The 14455-nt window shown below is 41.3% G+C and overlaps 1 protein-coding gene across 1 annotated transcript; it reads right to left on the reverse strand.

Moving 5' to 3' along the window:
- Positions 1–430: 430 nt before the first annotated feature.
- Positions 431–1524, reverse strand: LOC308233617 (speckle-type POZ protein-like; the record flags this gene model as incomplete). The annotated part of the gene is given in 2 exon segments (XM_080640597.1): positions 431–750; positions 753–1524. Coding segments are annotated over 2 exon segments (1092 nt in total).
- Between the last annotated feature and the right edge of the window lie 12931 nt (positions 1525–14455).

Consider the following 14455-nt stretch of genomic DNA (forward strand, 5'->3'; position numbering starts at 1 on the left):
TCCTCTCTGAATTCAATAAAGATACATTAAAAAATATGATTCTTCCCTAACTGGTTTGGCTCAGTGGCTAGAGCATCAGCCTGCAGACTCAAGGGTCCCAGGTTTGATTCCAGTCAAGGGCATGTACCTTGGTTGTAGGCACATACCCAGTAGAGGGTATGCAGGAGGCAGCTGATCGATGTTTCTCTCTTATTAATGTTTCTAACTCTCTATCCCTCTCCCTTCCTCTCTGTAAAATTCAATAAAATATATTTTTAAAAATATGATTCCTTTAAAGAAAATAATAAAACTAAAAATCTGGGGCCAAGATGCAGACTTCCCCTCACAGCAGATTCCCCTCCACAGATTGCACTGTCTACCTGGTGATCAATGGCAGCTACAGTGGCTGCTGCTTCTGGAAAATCAAGGGAGTCTTACAATAGGCAGGATCTCAGGACTGCTTCAGGAGCTTGCGTGGGTTTCCTGAGGGGTTCACCTCAGCCACCAAGTGGGGATGGGACACCACCAGTGCCTGCCACCCCGAGGTCTCCAGGACAGCCTCAGCATGAGAGTTGGTGAAATCCACTGCCTGAGTTTTCAATTGATCTGCGCTGTGGAGGTCAGCCAAGGTGAGCATTTCTGCAGCATTCTCCTCAGACAGGTGACTGCTGAGGGCTTGCTCACACATGACCTTCAAATGCTCCAGGGCATACTTGTCAGCAGCTGCCAGCAAACCATCAGCCATTGTGTCCAGGTTTGGAGCCTTCCCGTGTAAATGAAGCACATCATTTCCTTAAACACTCCAGGCTCCACGTCAATGATTTCCACCTGATTCTTTTTGCTCTCCTCCATTGCATGTCCAAACATGGCCCTAAACACTGGAGAACGAGCTGCTAAGATAGCTTTGTGAGCCTGGACTTCCTGGCCAGCCACACAAAAACAACAGTCTGTGAACCAGGAATTCTCCCAAAGTCCTAGCTCATCGGCCAGCCGGCACTCGGGAACCTTCACCATCTTCATGGCATTCTGGCCACAAATGGTGACGGAATCTTGCACCACACTCACCTCACAGAAGAGGGTCAGCTTGTCATCAGGGAGAAACCTGTTGTCTTCATCCAAGAGAACATCTCTACAGATGAATTTTTTAAACCCCCAGTTGTTGCCTTGTACAAACCTATATGCTCCCTGACTCTTTACTGCTTTAGTTACTTCTCCCTTGGAATTCAGGATGGAGAATTTGAATTTTGCCCCAAATCCACTCTTTGGACAGCTGAGCAGTATCAAGTAAAGTGACAGGTAATCTTTGCTTTCTTCACCTACCCGTTTTGGGTATACTCTCAAACACCATTTCAGTTGATCATTGGCTTCTGATGAAAAGGTTGAACTTTGAATGACTTCACCCATTTCCAGCTGGCAAAAGCTAAGGTTACTGATGGTCCACATGTGGGAGAATTTCACTACGTGGATCTGTGTGTGGCACCAGCTCTCAGTTACAAGGCCACTCGACATTTCTGCCAGAGGTGGAGGACTTAGAACCCTTGACATCGCCAGTTTGAAGGTTAAACAAGATTTCCAAAGCAGAGGACAAAGATTTCTGTTCTCTTTTCACCCAAATTAAGTCAGTAGTGGGAAGATGAAGTTGTCTTGTCTAACAGAAAATCTCTCAGAGCTGGGCCAACAGCTGCGGGTACCTGTCCTTCTGCATTCACTGCATACTCTCTACAACATCCAGGCTTTGTTTCTAAAAACAGTTATCTGAATGATGCATCTAAAACATAAATGCTGCTTGCCTTGTGTGGCTCAGTGGTTTAGTGTCAACCTATGAAGCAAGAGGCCTCGGTTTCATTCCAGGTCAGGGCACATGGCCACATTGCAGGCTTGATCCCCAGTGTGGGGCTGGCAGGAGGCAGCAATTCAGTGATTCTCTCTCTTCATTGATGTTTCTATGTCTCTCTTCCTCTCTGAAATAAAAATAAAATAAGTAAAACATAAATACTATCATAATAGACAGATGCTCAACAATTACCTAAGATTCATTTAATAATATTTATTGAGTTTTTTGTGAATGGCAGGCCTTTCTTAAAGCAATGCTGTAATCCAGAGGTGGGGAACATCCTGCCTGAGGCCCATATAAGGCCCCTAAAATCATTTGGTCTGGCCCTCCCAAGGCATTAGGGGTAAGTTAAATGTTTGACCAAATGTAGCAGGCGAATTTTTAATAATTTCAGTTCATTTTGTATGGCCCACAAATGATGTTATAAATATCCAAATGGCCCTTGGCAGAAAAAAGGTTCCTCACCCCTGTAATCTAATGTATTTACACTATAGTATAGTCCCTGGAGTAGACCCACAGGGAACACTCCCTAAAAATCCAGTTACTTTCCCTTTCCACCACTTAAAAGAAATCACGAATTAACAAGTACTTGGGACCCTTTTCAAATTTCTAAAAATTTTGTCAATCTCATGTGTAAAAATTAATTATTGTGAATAGAATTGCTTTCTCCCCATTGGTAATTAGAGTTAGCATCTTTTCCTATTTCTTTTCTCTTTAATTTTCTTTGCCATAAATAAGCACTTCATAAAATTGATCGTATTTCTATTGGGTAATCTATTACTTTTATTATCTGTAAGTATAGAATCTTCATTGCATTCTAAAAACTAATTAATTTCTGATTAAAAGGACAGATATTACACACTTATAGTAAGTGCCCTTCATGTTCTATAAAGTGGCACAAACACTCTACTAGCAAGTACTGAAGCATTATTCCTGGCTTAAATGCAGATTTAGTCTCCTTCCAGTCTCTGGTCATAGCATGCCCATCCATCAGTTAGTAAATAACCTTGTTTTATGTGTGTTTCTATTTAAAGACATCTTACCTCTATATTGTATATTTATTAACATTGAATTCATGGCCTACAGTGCTAGAGTTCATTCCTTAAGGAAGCTTATCTAACATCACACTCACCTCACAGAAGAGGGTCAGCTTGTCATCAGGGAGAAACCTGTTGTCTTCATCCAAGAGAACATCTCTACAGATGAATTTTTTAAACCCCCAGTTGTTGCCTTGTACAAACCTATATGCTCCCTGACTCTTTACTGCTTTGGTTACTTCTCCCTTGGAATTCAGGATGGAGAATTTGAATTTTGCCCCAAATCCACTCTTTGGACAGCTGAGCAGTATCAAGTAAAGTGACAGGTAATCTTTGCTTTCTTCACCTACCCGTTTTGGGTATACTCTCAAACACCATTTCAGTTGATCATTGGCTTCTGATGAAAAGGTTGAACTTTGAATGACTTCACCCATTTCCAGCTAAGGTTACTGATGGTCCACATGTGGGAGAATTTCACTACGTGGATCTGTGTGTGGCACCAGCTCTCAGCTACAGGGCCACTCGACATTTCTGCCAGAGGTGGAGGACTTAGAACCCTTGACATTGTGAGTTTGAAGGTTAAACTCACAGATACATTATCTCCATAAAGTATAGCCCAGTGCTTTGGCATTAAGGCTGGGGGCTATTTTAAACAGTGAAGTCACCAACAAGCAGTACCAAAATGCCAAAAACCTGGCATAATATACCATGGAAAAGACACTTACTTACTGTTTGAACTTCTCCTTATTCAAACTCTGCTTGGAACATTCAACTGGCAGGAATCGAATTTCTCCTTCTCAGTGCAAGTCCAAATATAGCTAGGAAAACACCATGAGTATTACTTTTAGAATTACAAATAGTTTAGTGAATATGCAAATTTGCAAATTCAGAATCTGAAAATAAAGAGGAAGGACTGACTATATTTCTCTTGATATGCCATATCTTTATGTTTTCATATGAAAATTTAAAAAAAAGGGGAACAAAATTTGGGGAGAAGCTATCCCAACATTTCCTTTTTTTTTAAAAAAATATATGTTTTCATATTTTTAGAGAGAGAGAAAGGCCTAGAGGGAGAGAGAGAGAAACATCTATTGGCTGCCTCCTGCACATCCCCTACTAGGGACTGAGCCGAAACCCAGGAACATCTAGGAATCAAATCAGCAACTTTTTATTGCAAGGGACTATGCCCAGTTAACTGCTCCACAGTGGCCAGGACATAACATTTTCTGAGAGAAGAATTTCTTTGCGGATGGACCACAAGATTTATGGTCAAGACCATCTTAGCATTGAATAAGAATCTATCAGTGCTGTCAATCAAGGCTCAACCACAGAAGCAGAACCAGTAATACGGACGCACATATAAAGAGATCCATATACAGATCTATTACAAAGAACTGGCTTACACGAACAAAGGGACTAGTTAAGCAAGTGTGAGATCTGTGGTAGAGTAAGTCGGGAAGAGAAATCACCAGCAGGCTGGAACCCAATGGTCATGGGACAAAGCATTTGTCACTGTCAGTGGGGCGTTTCTGGAGCAATACAGACCCATTTGATGTTTGGAGTGTTGTTCAAGGATTGTCTAAGCCAGTGGTTCTCAACCTTTTTAATGCCGCGACCCTTTAATACAGTTCCTCATGTTGAGGTGACCCCCAACCATAAAATTATTTTCGTTGCTACTTCATAACGTTGCTATTGTTATGAAACATAATGTAAAGATCTGTGTTTTCCGATGGTCTTAGGCGACCCTGCTAGAGGTTCTCAACCTGTGGATTGAGGTTGAGAACCGACTTCCACCGATGAAGTGAGGACTTGAGAATTTCTTTAGCTCACAAACAAAATAAGGGACTTTAGTTACACCTGCTATCTCATCACAGTACCAAGTAGTTTAGCCTTTGATTGAATAACTAGCAAGAGGTATGTTTGTTAAAAAATAAAAAAAAAGCTTGCTGCCCTCATTTCCATCCTTGTAGTTCTGCCTAATCAAGTCAGCACATCAAAAAGCTATCATAAGGTGATATGACATTCAATTTAAGAAATATAAGAATAGGTCTTGTTCCATTCTAGGTTTACCATGTTGGACCATCCACAGAGTAAATGCTCTGGGTGTATCTTCTCTAACTCAATAAATTGATAGTGTTAATAAATATTTCTTATTAGCAATAAATTAAAATTTTAGCCTATAAGGTCACTCATTGTGATTTTGACTGATATTGGTGAGTTTTTATGTTTAATGTGGTATCATTCAGTACTGTGGTTTTTCTATTCATGCAGAAGCAAGCATTTGTTTTATTATGTTGATAAAATCTATTAGTTAAAAACATATAAGATAACATAGACTAAATGAATAATTATAGAATATTGTCAGTTGAATAACAGACCAATAATATGTAGTATATTTCTTAAATGATACTACATATTTCAGAATATTTTTCCTATTTATTTATTCAGCTACTTAAAATGCTACAAAGTACACATTTTGTGTATATTTTTGTTTGTGGGAAATTCTATTAGAAAGACTGCTAAAGATGATATAGCTGGGTTAAAGGTTATGTTGACAGACCACTGGACTGTTCTGAATTTTAAATTGAAGTCAGAAAGCTCATGTTTCTTAAGAAACATTTATTTCACTTCAAAGTGAAATATTGATACGTGTAAAAATATTTTTTTCAAATCATTGAACGCTTATCTGGTCTCCTTGTTCCATTCTAGGTTTACCATGTTGGACCATCCACAGAGTAAATGCTCTGGATGTATCTTCTCTAACTCAATAAATTGACAGTATATTATAGAATAGCATCTATCTCTCTTGTGCACAGAGGCATTAGCCATGTTAGAGTAGGCTGTAATGTGTTCTACATATAGAATTAAATACTCTTAAATTTTTTTTTTAAATACACAATCATGTACAAAATTACAAGATATCTGGCAACCATTTTCTGATTCCTAGGAACAACTAATCTTACCTAATAATAGACAAACATGTAAATTGACCATACCTCCACTATGCCACCAGCCAATCAGGAGTGATATGCAAATTAACCCAACAAAGATGGCGTACACAGGCACTGAGTGATGGGGGTGGGATGCTTGAGTGGTCACCATGGTGATGATGCAGGCATTCTGCCCCATCCCCAGTCACTCAGGGCCTCTGGACAGCATGGGAAGGCAGGGCCAGAGCTGAAAGAGGCGGCTCCAGGGCCTGAGTGGAAAGGGGCTGGGTCGGAGTGGAAAGGTGGTGCCGGCAGCCAGGGAAAGGAAAGCCCATTCTAGCACGAATCTTCATGCATCGGGCTTCTAGTGATTATATAAATAGGAGAAGTAAAATTAGCCATCATATTAATTACAAAACATATACCGAACAAAACAGTAATGGAATCATATTATAGAAACAACCTCAGTTTGCTGATAAATGAAAACTCACCAATGCTTGCTTGAGAAGTACTAATACAAAGGAGTCAGCTCAGGCATCAAGCCTTCTTAGCCTGGTGGCAGTAGCTCTCAGAAGTCTCCCCGAGCAGGTAAGATCCATATACACTCCCTGTGTTCTGGAAACAGTGAGTTTGGCTCCTTATAGTGAATCTCTGAAGACCACACCCATTTTTCCAGGTGATCAGATTTGAGAGGTCTTCAAAGAGCTGCTCTTTTCTAAGGGGAAAAGGATTAACTTAACACTTTTGCTAATCTCCCTAAATATGCCTCTACCAACATAATCTCATTAAGTCACCAATTTCACAACAAAGCAACCCTCACTGGCTTCCTTTATATCTACATTTCTGGCCATCTGGAACTTTTACTTTTATCTCTAGCTGGTCCGGCTCTGTGGATAGAGTGTAGGACTTCAGACTGAAGTGTCTCTGGTTCGATTCAGGTGAAAGGCCCATGCCTTGGTTGCAGGCTGGATCCCAAGCCTTGTTCGGGTCCCCTGCAGGAGACAACCAACAGCTGTATCTCTCTCACATTGATGTTTCTCTCTGCCTCTCCCCTGACTCCAACTCTCTCTAAAAAATCAATGGGAAAATGTCCTCGGGTGAGGATTTAAAAAAAAAAAAAGGACTTCTATTTTTATCTCACAAACAGATACAATGGATTATTTCATTAACTAGTGACTATAGCAAATGTCCAATAACTTGGAAAATATTTTATTGTGTTTACTTGGAAATATTTTAACCATGTTCTGTTACATAGGAAGTGCTTTATTTGTTGCTATAATTTTATTATTATTATTTTAATTCTCACCTTACGATATTTTTCCATAGATTTTTTTTTTTTTAAGAATGGAGGGTAGGGCATAGGCAGAGAGATAGAGGGAGGGGGAGAGAGAGAGAGAGAGAGAGAGAGAGAGAGAATAACATAGACCTGAGAGAGACACATAGATTGGTTGCCTTCTTTACATGCCAGACCAGGGCAGGGGATCAAAACTTCGATCAACGTGCTTGACCTTTACTGGGAATCAAACCCTGGGCTGATTCAGTAACCACTGCACCAAAACAGCCAGGGTTGTTTTCTTATTTTAATGTAAGAATACCTTGGCCACTACTATTTTTTTTTAAATCCTCACTCAAGAGTATTTTTATTGATTCAAGAGAGAGAGGGGGGGAAGAAAGAGAGAAAGAGAAACATATGTGAGAGAGAAACATTGATAGGTTGCCTCCAGCATTCACCATAACCAGGGATATAACCCAAAACCTGGATATGTGCCCTAACCAGGAATAAAATTCTTGTCCTGAGATCACCACTCTTGCTCTAAAATTGCTGCTCTGGTACTTCAAACATAGCTCAGTGTTTGAGCCTCAGTTTATGAACCAGGAAGTCATTGTTCAATTTGGGGTGAAGGCATATGCCTGGGTTGCAGTCTCAATCCCCAGTGGAGGGCATGCAGGAGGCAGCCAATCCATGATTCTCTCTTATCATTGATGTTTTTATCTCTCTCTCTCTCTCTCTCTCTCTCTCTCTCTCTCTCTCTCTCTCTCCATTCCTCTCTGAAATAAATAAAAATACATTAAAAATAATAAAATCACTGCTCTGTTCTGCTGTGGCTGTGGCCATGGCCTTGACATCACAGATATTGTTAACATGTTGTTAAAATTAACAGTCTAATTAGCCATCTGGGTGCTCCCTGCACCAGTCCTTAAGTGAAGCTTTCCCTTGACACCACCTCTATCCAGCCTGCTGCCTGCTCCCAAGGCAGCTACTTTGAAAATCACTTTGGTCTCCTTTAACTACTTAGTTAATGACTCACTGTAACAAGATGGAAACCCACCTCAATGGGGGAAAATGACAAAGACAGAATATTTGTAAAGGAATAATTCCTATCTGGACTCTGCCAAAACTTGCTATTTAAAGCTGGATGCATCCCTTCCCTGATATATTTCTCACTAAATAAGCCAGATGTGGGAATGCAGAGATTTTGTAAGAAACAGGAATTGTTACCTTGACTCTAAACCTGTGGTTTTCAATGTGGGACACATGCTCCACATGGTGGCAATTTGATTTTTAAGGGGGGTAATTCGGGAATGAGTTATTAGCAGTGAATTTTTTTCATTTCTTATGGTTCTAGGGGCCTCACAGCCTATAAATATATGTTATAATATATTTATGCATTTCAGTTCTCTATTATATGTTTTGAAATTTTACTTGCTATTTTTTTCATATCACTTCCTGTTATTATTGCTTTTTTTAAAACAATTTCTTAGTGATTTCTTCCTCAGTACTTCATCTGTCCTTTCGATCTTTTATTTTTCTTTCCTGGATGGCATGTTCTTTGGAAGCTTGTTTAGACCAAGGTAATGGCCTTTTAGGCTTCCTCCATGTGAATAGGAGTTCACTTTTTTAATAAGATTTCACAGCAGGGGCATTAGAATGTCAGAGATGCTTAAGTGGGGCATGGTTAAGAAAAGGTTGGGAACCACTGCTCTAAACATTTGCAACATATGTACATATACTTAAAGTAAGTGATGTTAATGAGTTTGTACAGTTATGATTGGTAAAAATAGTCTTTAACTCCAAAACCACAATTACTCTATCCCGGGGGTGCATAATTATTCAAAACAAAGCCAAAAGCCTTTTTTTCCTGGTGAGGGCACTTGCCCAGGGTGTGGGCTCTATCCCCACTGGGGGTTGTGCAGGAGTCAGCCAATCAATGTTTGTCTCTCATAGATGTTTCTTTCTCTCGCTCCCTTCTTCTCTCTGAAATCAATTTAAAAAAAAAACACACACATGTAACAGCAAAAAAAAAAAAAAGATTAGTTGGACTCCAACAAAATTAAAAGATTTTTTTTAAATATATTTTATTGATATTTTACAGAGAGGAAGGGAGAGGGACAGAGAGCTAGAAACATTGATGAGAGAGAAACATCGATCAGCTGCCTCCTGCACACCTCCCACAGGGGATGTGCCCGCAACCAAGGTACATGCCCTTGACTGGAATCGAACCCAGGACCCTTCAGTCTGCAGGCCGATGCTCTATCCACTGAGCCAAACCTGTTTCGGCTAAAAGATTTTTTTAAAAGTTCTGAGATACAGATTCTGATTGAGATCTTAAAGTACAATTAAAGTTAAATTGCCTGAAATTACATGACATAATGAAAATCAAAGTCAAATATCTTGAGCCAAGTGAGTGACTGTCATTGAGTGTTAGCTGGGATATTAGAGCCTTCAGGACCCAGCACCTGGAGCTATAGATTTGGGAGAAATACCAGAAACTCAAGCTATTTGGAAAAGGAAGGATGTCAGCAGAAGAGGGATTGTTCTTTATGCAGAAGAAAAGGGGCAGGAGGGGGATGGAGTTGGTTAAATAGTTAAGAATGGTTTCTTCAGGTTGTGGGAGCTTTCCTGTGTCTGCTTTCCATGTGTGTCACATGCCTACCGTATCAAGACTGTTCGGCTCTAGACACAGAATCATTGAGTCACAACCTGAGTCACATTTTGCTTAGACCTTTGTATCCCCAGGACAGAGGAATAACCTCCTGATATTCTTCCCTCAGAAAAATGGGTTCAGACTTCCCACAAAACTTCCAGAAAGAGCTCACCTGTGCCATCTGCCTGAATCACTGTATAGACCTAGTCACCATGGGCGGTGGGCACAGCTTCTGTTGTTCGTGTCTCTATGTATCCTGGGAGAAAGCAGAAAGCCCTACTTGTTGTCCTGTGTTCAGGGAACCATGAGAGCAGAAAATCTTCAAAACCAATATTATCCTGAAAAATCTGGTGTCCATGGCCAGAAAAGCCAGTCTGCGGCAATTCCTGAGCTCTGAGGACAATAGGTGTGGGCTGCACAAGGAGACCAAGCAGATCTTCTGTGAAGACCACAGGAGCCTGCTCTGTTTGCACTGCTCTAGCTCTCAGGAGCATGTGGCTCACAGACACTGCTCCGTGGAAGAGGCTGCTGAGGAAGACAGGGTGAGTGGTGCCCCTCAGAGAACCTTGAATGCTGGAAGAGAGTACAGCAAAGAGATGAGGATTCAATCTTCTCCTTTCTGACTGTATTGATACCTATTTCACAATCAATAATGATTTTTGAGAAAATGCACTGCTTGACCTGTCTTCATGGACATTGCATTTAATGGGAGAGTAATTAAGTTAATGATCATCATTACTTTGATGATGCAGCATTGTACTCAAGGCACTGGAAAGGCCTCATTTGTGAAAGAGTTGGTGGTGTGAAAACTACAAATGCAAAGGGATTTACTATGGGGTACATATTTGCTAACACTCCACAAAGGGAATAGGATAATTTATATTATAATTAGCAGGGGAAAAGTACTATTATCACTAGCTCTAAATGATGATGCAAGATGCCTCCCTTACTTAGTATGGGAAGTAGCCATACTAAGTAAACTTCTGGTCAGTTTCTCAGGATGAATGACTACATTGCATTGTGTGGTTCTATAGGCTGAAACCTTACATTTATCATTAGTGAGGGAATGTGGGGAAACGTCATGATCCTTCTCTACCTAAAGTACTTTTATGTAACTTATCCTGATTATCTCCATTGCTTAGGATCTGAAACTTAAATGTGGTTGCTTCTATGGTGATAAAATTCAATTTTCTTTATTTCTTTACAGAGTAACCTCTCAAATCAAATGAAATCTTTATGAGAAAATATTCAAGAAATTAAAAACAAACTCTCAGTAAAGATGGCAGAATACCTGTCTATTGGATGGTAAGTATGAGGCTGCATTTTCCTGTGAATCAGGCTGACATAGACATGATAGGAAAAAGACCTGAGAACAGCAATTTAAGGTGTGTGCCTACCATGGTGAGAAGTGAGAGTGCAGGAGCTAGAGAATGATATTGCTTTAAGTAGAAGAAACTGTAACATGTTAAATTAAAAGAAAACTGAAGAAAAGAAGTAAAGAAAAAAAAAACTGAGATTGGAGAGAGAGTATGAATCCATAACTTTGGAGAGGAAATAGAGGGAGCATATCTCAACATAATAAAGGCCATATATGACAAATCTACAGCAAACATCATACTCAATGTGTGAAAGCTAAAACCATTTACCCTAAGAACAGGAAAAGGACAGGGATGTCCATTTTCACCACACTTATTCAACACTAGAGGCCTGGTGCACAGAATCGTGCACATTGAAAGGAAATTAATTAGAAGGTGGCCAGTGGAGCGGGACTGGGTGAGACATCCAGGACATGCCCTGGAGCCAATTTCCTGCAGTCACTCCCCAGCCGACAACACCTGGGGTGGCACCAGGACTCAAAGGACATCTGTGGAGTGAGCAGGGTCCCTGTGGCAGGTGAGGTCCCTCAGCCTGGCCTGTGGGGATCAAGCCGAAACCAGCACTCCTGGGAAGGAGAGAACTCTCCAGGCACCTGCTGTTTCCTGTTCTTCACCTCAGTGAGGCTCAGTGGCCTCCTGGGTATTTCTCCCACTCATGCCCTGGTGTCCTGGCAGCTACAGTTTTTCTGTCCTGTGAGGGCTGAGAGCAGCTCCCCTGCACCCAGGGCTGTGTGGGGAAGTGCAGAGCTCTGCTCAGAGGCCTCTGCAGGCACTCCTTTCCTCTTTGAAAATCAATAAAAATATATTAAAAATAATAACAAGGTGTTAACTTTCACATATAACATATGTGAAACCTTGTCTGTTAAATTCTAAGTCTGTTAAATCAAGGTCCACAAAATCAAGGGTTTACTGTAAAGTGATATCATTTTATACCTTCAACTTTCTGTAATTTACAAAAGGGCAGCTGTCACAAAAAAACAAACAAACAAACAGGGCCTTGGATACATGTGCTCAGTATTGTAAGGGATCTACTGGAGCTTTGAATGGCCTACCACTCCCAAACTCCAGGGTCTCTTGGATTACAGAGGGCCCTTAGGTGTTAGTTTAACTAGCAGCCTGCCCCTCAGGTAGCAGCTGTAAAGCTAAACTGGTTTGGGCTGTGTGCCACACCAGCATAGCCAAGGGTGAACCTGAGGAGGGGCAGTGAAGGATTGAAGAAAAGACAGACTAGAGAATACAGTTGGGGATTGGTGGATCTCCAGTGCCTGGATGAGGACACAAAAGACCCAGCCTGCAAGCTTTATTTTATAGTCTGATTAAAACAAGGGTAGATTAACATGTATACAAATGTTCTTGTTTTGGCTCACTTCCTGCACATCCCACAGCCCATTAGCTACTTAGGAAGGAATTAGGGAGGGCTACAAGGTCAGGCTTAATTACGCTAGGAGAGCTCTGCCCTCCAGGCTGGGACTTGTTTGTGGCCCTGCCACAGGTCAACCTGAGGCTTGACCCTAGAACCACTCCCTACAGGGCTGTTTACTTTCAAATCAACCTAAGGGCTCAGTGGTCACAGTTTGATTCCTGGTCAGAGCACATGCCCTGGTTGTGGGTTCGATCCCTAGTGTAGGGTATGCAGGAAGCAGCTTATCATTGATTATCTCTCATCATGGATATTTCTATCTCTCCCTCTCCCTTCTTCTCTGAAATCAATAAAATATTTTTAAAAAATCAACATAAGGGACTTTACTTTCATATGTAAAATCCCTTCACCATGGCTCTTCAATTACATTAAATAACCAAGAGAAGGTGTGTATAAGCTTCAAGATGGCTTCCCCTCATTCCCGTCCTGCTCCTTCTGCCTGGCCACGTTGGCAGTCAGAAACCATCCTTAGGTTAAATGCCATGATATTTACATTATATTTATACTAGTGGCCCAGTGCACAGATTGGTGCACATTGAAAGGAAATTAATTAGAAGAAATATTTTAACATCACTATTCACCCTTTCTCTATAATAGAAGTGTCAACCAAATTCACAATTGACAATGACAGATCAAAACACATATGTGTGAATGGTGCCAGTGAGAACTTTGTATTGTGCATGCATGAATCAATTTAGCCTTTTATATACATACTAGTGGCCCAGTGCATGAAATCCATGCACATTAAAAGGGAATTAATTAGAGGAAATATTTTAATATTGCTATTTGCCCTTTCTCCATAATAGAAGTGTCAGAGATGAAAGGAAAGTAGTAAAATGTATATGAATGCAGGCAGCTTCACTTCCCAGGCTGGGGACACAGGCAGGCAGTGTCACGTCCCTGGCCAGGGATGCAGGTAGACAGCTTCACCTCAGCGCTGGGTGGGGACGCATGCAGGCAGCACCACATCCCAGGTCAGGGACACAGGCAGGCAGTGTCATGTCCCTGACCAGGGATGCAGGCAGGCAGCTTCACTTCAGGGCTGGGCAGGGATACAGGCAGGCAGTGCCATGTCCCAGGCCAGGGATGCACACAGGCAGCGTCACATCAGTGTTGGGTGGGGACTCCGGTAGGCAGCTTCACGTGGTCATGATGTTATGGCATCCTGGCTAATTTGCATATTCCTCTGTTATTAAATAAGATGGTAGAATAAACTTGCTTAATTAGACCTGCTTTCTGATGCAGCTAAACTTTTTCCAGCCCAGTGAAGCACTCCAACTTCTCTTTCAGGTAATTGTCAGCCACACAACAGTAAATATCAACATGAAGCAGATTATTATTGTAGATCATGTAGGAAGAACAAAGGGTAAAATATTTAACTGCAGCAGTGTTTGACTATATTCTGTGCAGTGAGAAAACCTGAAGTCATTTTCAAGCTCCACCATTTCTTACTTCTTTCTTTTCAGTCAGGTCAAGTTTCTAAGCTTTCTAAATTTCCATTTTCCAGCTAATGAACAGAAAATAAGATTCCATCTAGTCTCCTATATACCTACTCCAGGTCTTCTGTGAGAATCAAATGAGATGAGGCATGGGAAAACGCTTCACAGATATTTGGTTGAAGTGTGAAATGTTTGCACCTGGCTATAAAGCAAGTCATGTTCCTGGGCTGAAGAAATTGCAAGGAGGCTAGTCATTGCTAGAGAGAGGAAGCCTGGGCATTGCTACACAATGTCATTACCCGGAGCCCACAGTGACTGTTTCCGGGCTGGGCTGGGCTGTGCTGTGGGCTGCATTTTGCACCATGGGGTCTTGGCAGCATCAGCTGCAATTTGGTGGGCTGTCGCTCTGGGGTGGGGGTGGGGCCTGTGTCCCACTTGAGGGAAGCTGAGTGTTGCTTTGTGGACACCCCATCCTTGGGTGCCTTTTCTCTGTAAATGACCAGTGCTCGTCACG

Source organism: Plecotus auritus, assembly GCF_963455305.1.
Source record: "Plecotus auritus genome assembly, chromosome: 9".
Lineage (NCBI taxonomy): Eukaryota > Metazoa > Chordata > Mammalia > Chiroptera > Vespertilionidae > Plecotus > Plecotus auritus.